Genomic DNA, 8,235 nt, shown 5'->3' with positions numbered 1-8,235 from the left:
GGCTTAGTGGCAGTTATATGTGAAAGTGTGATGAAAAGTTCTCAAAATGCTTTGTCATAGAAATCCAAGCACTGCTTTTGACTAAGCACAGGTAGAGGGTTTTTTCTGGAAAAGTTGTAGTCAAAGCGCAAGATAGTGCTTTTTTGGTCTTGGAAAAGACAAAATGGACATGAGGGAAATAGCCAAAGTTTGTCTTTCATCTCTTCAGTTGATCTTAGCAGAACTCTTGGTATCTGATCGTCAAAGCTGTAGCTTCATAAAAGATTGGGCAGAGGGTCATGCAGGTCAAGAAAGTTCTAAATAGCTCTAACAATGAGCAGCTCAAAGTTCCTGGTAGATTGTAGGTAGTGGTATCTTCCCCTTATGTATGGTTGTGCAAAGAATTGTATTTGATATTTGAGCAATGAAAAACTTCACTTTCGTTATGTGATGGTTTGAGAAATGAGGTCCCATCACAGCCCAGAACTTGTTTTCGGTATGCTTTGCCCTGCTGAGTTAGACATGAAGAATCAGGAGATTCAGATTGGAAACCATTCTTGTTTCCAGCATTAAATGTTTTGTGAACTTGTATACATTTCTTAGCTTGTCTTTATCTTTCCAGGGAGAAATTCTGTTTTGTTCAGTTTTCGGCTCAGTACAGACAAATAACACAGACTGTTTCCTGGGTGGAGTCAAAGGTACTTCTGGCCTGGGTCTGGAGGGGATGTGCTATGGATGGTTTTGTGGTACTGCCTTGGGGCTGCAGGAGGGCGAGTCGGGGCCTCATGGACTCTGCCTAGGGAATTCCTGAGGTGGGAGGTGGGACACACAACACAGCAGAAGTGGGTGTCTCCGAACAGCCAGGACCTGAGATTGCTGCAGTACATTGTGTGTTCTCCCAGCCAAGACTTCTAAGAACATTGACAACTTTGTGCTTGGCATGCTGATTTAATGAAGTGGCACGGGCAAGCCAGCCTTCCAGTTTGAACTGCCTTTGTCATGGCCCATAATGTTAGAGTATGTGCGCTTGCGTGGGCGGTTTACAGATATAGTCAGGAAAACCTCTTACCAGGAGGGCTGGTGGCAGTGCTGCTATTTTGGAATTAAAACCAAACTAAATGATGTGGCCCTCCCTCCCCCTGAAATAGAGCCAGAAAATCCGAGGTTTGCAGTGACACTTGACATCGGTTGTAGTAGATGGCAAAGCCATGGGTATTCCCTTCTCCCTTCCTGGCTTAGTCTCTCGCAGGTCTTCCTCCAGAGCCCAGCTTTGTGTTTCAGAGAAGTCCGTCTGTTGCTCTGGCACACAGTGCTCTTGCTCTCTCAGGGCAAGGACTGCAGAGGCATGGGATGGCACTAGTGGCATTTCGGATGGCAGTGGTGGCGTTTCCCTTTGGACAGATGGACTGCAAACCCTGGTATGGCAGTCTGCGCACTAAACTGCACAAGCTCAACTGTGACATTCCCTGCCACGCTCTTTGGAAAGGTATTTCCAAATTGCTGGCTTCTGATGGAGAAGGTTTTTATTTCTTGCTAGTTACGGATCTAGAGAATTATTGATGTATCTGAATGCAGTTACAGATTGAGAACAACAACTGCATTGCAGATCCCTTGGGAACAAGAGGCTTTTTCTTTTCTCCACAGGCAAATTTGGGCTCATCCCATTCATGAAGAACTTACAGTTCATAAGGTCAGGATTGTGCAGGTGTAAGGCCAAGGGAGAGGAGTTACAGACCAGTCAGCCAGGACAAGGACAATGTCTGCAGTAAGATGAGGGCACTGGTGAAACAGCACTGTAAGGGAGTCTGCCGTCTGGAGAGTCTTAAGTGCTTACAAAACTCCTTTGGGAATTAACTTGTTAACAGAGTTATGTCCAGCGTGCAGTGTGGCAGCTCCTGCTCCTCACATCCCAGGAAGCTGAGTATCTCAGGTTGTCCCTACCACTTGGAAATGGCAACAAGCTGGGCTTGCTTGGAAGCAATGGGAAAAGTCATCTTTACTTTGGCCACTGTTGAGTGATGTCACCCATGAAGTAGCTGAGGGTGTAGGAATGGAAGCATCTCCTGGGGAAAGATTCTGGCAAAGAATCCTACCAAAAAATTTAAGACCTCACAGCACTGGATGGATTACTCATTCCACTGTGTTTTGTGGGTTTTGCTTTCTTTTCTCGCACGTGTGGACTCTCAGAGCGAAATGAAGCCCACTGTTTCCAGTGATGGTCCTGTTAGCAGAGTTCCTCCTTTAGCAGAAGCTATGCAGTGCACTGCGTGCCTGCTTAATGAACACAGGGTTTAGAAAGCTTGTATTGAGGTGAACAAATGACGTCTGTGATCTCATAGCAAAGCAGCCCAGTGCAAGCTGCATGAACATGCTGTGAAATTTATGGGCATATTAGAAAAAAAAATTATGTATGGACTTCTATTCCCCAGAAAGAGCAGGGAATGTGCAGCACTGCCTACAGTGCAGGTCAGTACCTGTGTACTGGCCCACCCCGAACCAAAGATGCCCTGTTCTCTAAATGTTTCATGCAATCCTGTTATCCACCAGGATCTGCATTACGCTGCAGTGACAGCCTTTTTCTGTTCACATAACTGTGACCTCCGCTGAGCAAACAGGAGATTCATATGCCGCCAGATTCTCAGACTTTTGCAACATTCAAGAGATGGCATGGAGCAAAGCTGTGGATGACACCTGTGATGGGAGCGGGTGACTGGTGACATAACGCACCAGCTCTCAATCTCCCCACCAAGAAGTGCTTCCCAAACAGCTCGTCTGGGGTAGGGTTGTCCAGACTTCAGCAGATGATGCCTGTGTTCTTGAACGCTAGGACAGCAGTGTGGAGACATTGTAGGTAAATTAATGCCAGGTACTCGGCATAGTTTGTTGAAGATGGCCTATTGCACGTGCATGTTGTGTACTTACTACTGATTGTAGTAGTGTAGAGGAAAATGAGGTGTTACAGCCTTTCTCCTCCAGAAATGGTGTTTCTGCATGATGGAGACTGCAAGGTTGAGGTTATGACCCTGTACGCCATGAGGGATTGTCTGCAGCCACCAGCGATGACAAAAACCTGCTCAAGCTTCTGGCCTGTGTTGTGCATAACCTCTTGAAGTGTATAATATGCTGGGTGATAGATGCTAAGTCGTTGGTCAGCTTGGCCAAAGCTTATGGTCCAAGAAAGTGCTGTTGTGGGAAGATGCAGAAGCGGAAGACATCTGCTTTGACCCTTGCTAAGTGTGTGAGAACAAAATTAATGTTCTGTTGGCAAGTGAGGGCCAGCAGTGTGGATGCAGTTTGGCATGAGTGACTTGTTTTGACAAATTCAAGACCAAACTCAGTCCTGGCTATCAAAAATTATAGAGATACAATCTAAAAAATTACTTGTTTCTTGAGAGGTTCCTGGCAGTTAAAAGTTCCTCTCTTCAAACTTTCCCTCAGCCTGGTGTAGGACTGGGGATTTTAGATCATCACTGGCAGTGGTAAGCACAGTACTGACTTTTCTGGACCTACATAATTTTAACTTCTCAGTATGCCATTGACCTGGACAGTGGTTTTTTTGCAGACATTTTTAAAATTTTTATTCTTCATAGCAACCTTGTATCTTGAAGAGTATGGGCTAGGTTGTAAAATGTGTGTTATTGTAGGTGGATAGGTGCTCAGGGCACATAATCATTCAATACAGCAAGCTATAATCAAAAGTGAAATATAAAAGTGTATTTCCTCTGTGAAGTAGAGAAGTTGCATTTCTCAATGGCTGGTACAGAGACGAGTCAGTCCTCTCTTGCCTTTCCCCTCATAGCCCTTCTTTTAGCAGAAGACAGAGAGGTCCTGCTGGCGATGCTGTGAATAGTTTGATGGCATGGCTCTTTCTCAGTAAATGTGCTTTGCAGAATAAAGGAGAAACTACGCTGGCCTAGATATTGCAGGGTAGCTCACATTGGTTCATCTGATACAAGTTATGTCAAGTAAAACGAAATCCTCAGCTGCTTCTCCTAGTCCCCAGGACACTGGGGCAATGCTGTGCTTCTGCAAGAAGTGAACTGAACTCTAACCCAGACAAACTGGGTTTATAGTAACTCCAAAAGCATGTATTGAATATCTTCCTGTGTTCCAGTATCATAGGTCAAAAGTACGAGAGAGTGCTAATTATACTGTTTAATGCAACCATTTCAAAAGTCTATTTCTAACCTTTTTTATTGGTTTCACATTTTCTTATTCTATTAGCAGCCCGTTTTCTCCCTTCCCTCCCTAATTGACATTTCAGAATGAATAACAAAGAAGTTTAAGTGCATACGCATTTCCTCAAGGAGATCAGCGCTTGAGCACACACATCGGTCTTTGCATGCATGCCGATGAAGCATGCATAAAAATATGCCTGCCTTTGCCTGCATGCATGCCAAAGTCTGACCTTCCATGCTTTGAACTTGTGCTCCAGAATGCAAATGCATAATTCAAGAGGACTGGAGCGGAATAGTGTTGAGCTTAACTTTTGGGTACATGGTTCCCATAGCAAACTCTGCAGACTTGAATTACAGTTCCAAACTGCCTGTGTGTCAGGAGGCGCGGGTTCCTCGGAAAGAGGACGGGGAAAATCAGTGTGCCCAGCAGACAAGCACTGAGGGCTTGCTGGAGATTCTCAGCTACAGTGAGAATATTTACCTCCATGTGAGGTTCGGATATGAAGGTGGTATAGGTGGGAAAAACCACTGTTGTGGGTCTCGAGACGGTATGCGAGGGAGGAACGCGGTAATGAATTGCCTTTCTGAGGTGAACCACTCTGGGTGTGTGCCGAAGTGGAGCTTGTAGAAAAGTCAGTCAGGTTCAGGTACTGACAGGTGAGATGGTAGCTAAGCGGAGGTTTTGGGGGTAAGGAGGCTTGGATATTGCTTAGGTCTAATTAAATCTAATATGCCTCAGTTGGTTTTTTTTTTCTTGCCCACGTGCTGGTAATACACTCAAGGGATGCTGTTAGTGCCAACCAGAGTGTTGAATATAACTGAATTTATTAAGAATAAAAATAAATGTTCAAAGGTAAAGGTGATAGCAATCAAGTCATTTTGTGTCTCATCATATTGTGAAGAAGCACAGCCCATTGTGCCACAGAAGAACAATATTTAGGAGTCCAAATGTGTACACTACTGCTTATGTGCATATTTGTTTTCCCTTCCTACACAGACACAGCCAAGGCTGATGTATAGAAAGAAACACGTCACAGCCTACCAGTCTGTACTACTGGTGTACGGATTTTTCTTTTACTCTGCTGAGTATTTGTCCTGTTTGGAAGTGTCATGGGGAATATTCTTCACATTGTTTCAGAGCCATCAGTAGCTGAAGGAGATGAAACTTTATTGCTGTAGGAAAAGAAAACTCCACGCTGCCACAATTCTTTAGCTGTGTGTGTGTGCGTTCAGCTGTTGATACGCCCCTGTTATAGCCGAGGTTTACTGACAGCTGTGGCTGCTGGGGGAAGCCTTGCTCGCCCTCAGCTTACCAGCTACGTTTGCCTGCTTCCACGGAACCAGGAACTCCATCAGTCGTCTCCGCCAGCTCTGAAGGATATCACCAAAGCGCTGCTGGAAATGATACAGAGCTATTTTGGGGAGATAGCTTAGAAAGACATTTTCTTAAATACCATATTGCAAAATCGTATGAATTGGCCAAAAGTGTCTACTGGAATTCTCATAGCATACATATGGAGGCTTTATTACTTTTGTAATTCACTCTTCAGTGATGTCTCAGAAATGCCATAAGATGTGTTGAAAACTTGTACAAAGGACATCTTAGGAGACAAACGCAAGATGTTTCTCCAACCCCCAGAATTTACTAAAGGTTAATTTAGTGCAATGAAAACTTATTTCATACAGACGTGTTTCTGTATAAAAAGCAGACTTCACAGTTAGTGTCCTATAGCTCCTCCAGCTGAGAAAAGACTTTTCAAAGGTTCTAATGTCTTTGCCTTAAAATGTTCTCAAATTGTTCATTTGAATTTGGCCTAAATCGTACAGTCCTTGCTATGTTATTATAGTTTACTTCTTTCTTATTTTACTTAATTGGTTTGCATCTTTAGTGGAAAATATAGAATGAAGAACAAGAGTGATACACTCCAGCCTAATTTTGCAACATGCTTAGTACTAGCTACTAAATTTCTTTGTACTAAGGATACAGCTGACTGCTTTCCTATTTTGAATTAAATGATTTGTTTATACACTTAATTTTCTTCAATCTCTTTTCATCAGTGGAAAAGTACTGCTGAAGCACTAGTAGACCATTAGAAGACAGGTAAAATAGAATGGTGCATCTTCATTACTATTGTATTGTCTCTGAACTATTGTGGTGTTTTTTTTTCCCCTTGCAGGACGGTTCTGTTTACTCTGACCTCTGTCGTTGTGCTTGTCATCACTACTGACTGGATCAGCTGGGACAAGCTGAATCGTGGATTTCTGCCAAGTGACGAAGTCTCAAGAGCCTTCTTGGCTTCTTTCATCTTGGTGTTTGACCTTCTTATTGTCATGCAGGTACGCTCTCCTCATGTTTCATTTAAGCTGCTGAGGCTGACAAGTCACTCTATTTCCTCTAGAGCAAATGGTGTTTATTTAAGACTACAGAAAGGTAAATAAACGTTTAGTTTGCAATCGCTATTAGTAGGGGCATTTTATAACACCATTCTCGGTGACTTTGCAACAAGCCTGCTGGCCTTTTATTGTGAAAACATTGCTGAGTTCTCTTCTTAGAATACCAGGTAAGAACTGCATGACTTTCCAAATTAGAAGGTGTTTTCTGCAAAAATGACATCAGAAAAGGAAACGGAAGCTATTTGCTTTGTAAATTCAAAGCTCCCGTTAGGAAGATGAGAGAAATTCAGCCAAACAAGAAAGAAATACTTCCGTATTTCAAGCATTTACTGTGTTAGGTATACACACATTACAGCTTTTTAATAGGTGAAAATTAGTATTTGCTGTTAAGATTCCACTTTCACATGAAGATTTCTTTACTTTGGCTGGTCCTTGTACTGTAATGTCTTCTGCCAGCGAGGTTAACTGGGGAGATGACTCCCTGTGGTGTGCCTGATGTCTGCTCCTTTGAATCTGGCTGCTAAGAAAGGAATCTGGGTCGCAAGTATGGGGCCAAAAACCTCTTTCATGTGATGCTCCGCTCTACCCCTTGTTTTTGTCTGTGGTTTGAGCTTTGTGTGAATAACTCTCCCAACGCACTGTGAAAAATTAGGCCGTTTGGGCTGAGGCAAGTAAGAGGAGCATGAAAAGCCTGGGTGACTTTTCCTGTTAGTCCTAGACATGTTTGACTGTTGAACTGAAGTTTAGCAAAGAATTTGAGAAGAACTGATGGGTCCTTTCTCTCCGATATATTACAGACTAACTCTGCTAGCAAAGGCCGTTTCTGAGACACTTAGTTCTCTTTAATGAGATATCTATTGCTTGAGTAATTATCGTGGAGGTGACACTGTGGTGGCACTCAGAATTTATCACTGCTGTACGAGGACATTAAAGCTGCATAAAGCCCTATAGTTCAGTTTTATTTTCCAATATCCACCACTGTTCAGTGCTTGCTGCGGTTCATGGTTAGAACAAGGAGGATAAGAAAGGGCATACTGTTTTTCTAGTAAGATTCTGATGCTTTCTTTTTTCTCCCTTTGCATTATATATTTCATTTGCTGTTTTAGAAGGATTCAAGAGAATGTATGCTGTAATGAAAGTGTGAATGAAAATACAAGACGTATCAAGCTATACTGAATTTGATACTGTATGCAGGGTAGAGAAACAGAGTTGTCTTCATACCAAATAATTATTAAACCATCCTTTCGACTTTGAAAAATGAAGTTCCAGTACTTTGACCTTGGAGCTGCTGACTATAGGGAAGACTTTTATGTGAAACAACCTGTTCCGAGTACTATTTCATATTTTTACAACACAAAGCAAGAGGCACTTTTTAATTGCATTTTCGACTGATGTTTGTGTGATGGAGTTATTTATTTATTTAAAGTCATTTATGTGGAGTGTGCAACTAAGTTGGCATGTTTTATTTACAGTGTATTTCTAGCATCATTGCATTGCTACTGCAATAAAGTCAAGTTGAGACAGCAAGGTATTAAATCACAAGTGAAGACCATCAGGATCATGATCCTCTGACTGAAGTATGCTTTAGAATTACATGTCTCTAGAGCGCTGTCTGTTTCACAGATATTTTTTTTTCTAACTTGAGAAGCTTTAGCAACAAACTGGTAAAATGGGGGGGGGGGGG

At 42.7% G+C, this 8,235-nt stretch overlaps 1 protein-coding gene across 1 annotated transcript in view; it reads left to right on the top strand.

Moving 5' to 3' along the window:
• Positions 1-4,476: 4,476 nt before the first annotated feature.
• Positions 4,477-8,235, top strand: part of LOC104168437 (transmembrane protein 117-like) — a 39,648-nt gene continuing 35,889 nt past the window's right edge. Inside the window, exons 1-3 of the mRNA XM_009709022.1 lie at positions 4,477-4,725; positions 5,155-5,216; positions 6,335-6,494. Coding sequence (XP_009707324.1) covers positions 4,477-4,725; positions 5,155-5,216; positions 6,335-6,494 — 471 coding nt within the window. The remainder of the gene's footprint in view (positions 4,726-5,154; positions 5,217-6,334; positions 6,495-8,235) is intronic.

This window comes from Cariama cristata, unplaced genomic scaffold, assembly GCF_000690535.1.
Source record: "Cariama cristata isolate BGI_N322 unplaced genomic scaffold, ASM69053v1 scaffold17681, whole genome shotgun sequence".
NCBI lineage: Eukaryota > Metazoa > Chordata > Aves > Cariamiformes > Cariamidae > Cariama > Cariama cristata.
This window is presented reverse-complemented; position numbering and strand designations above follow the sequence as displayed.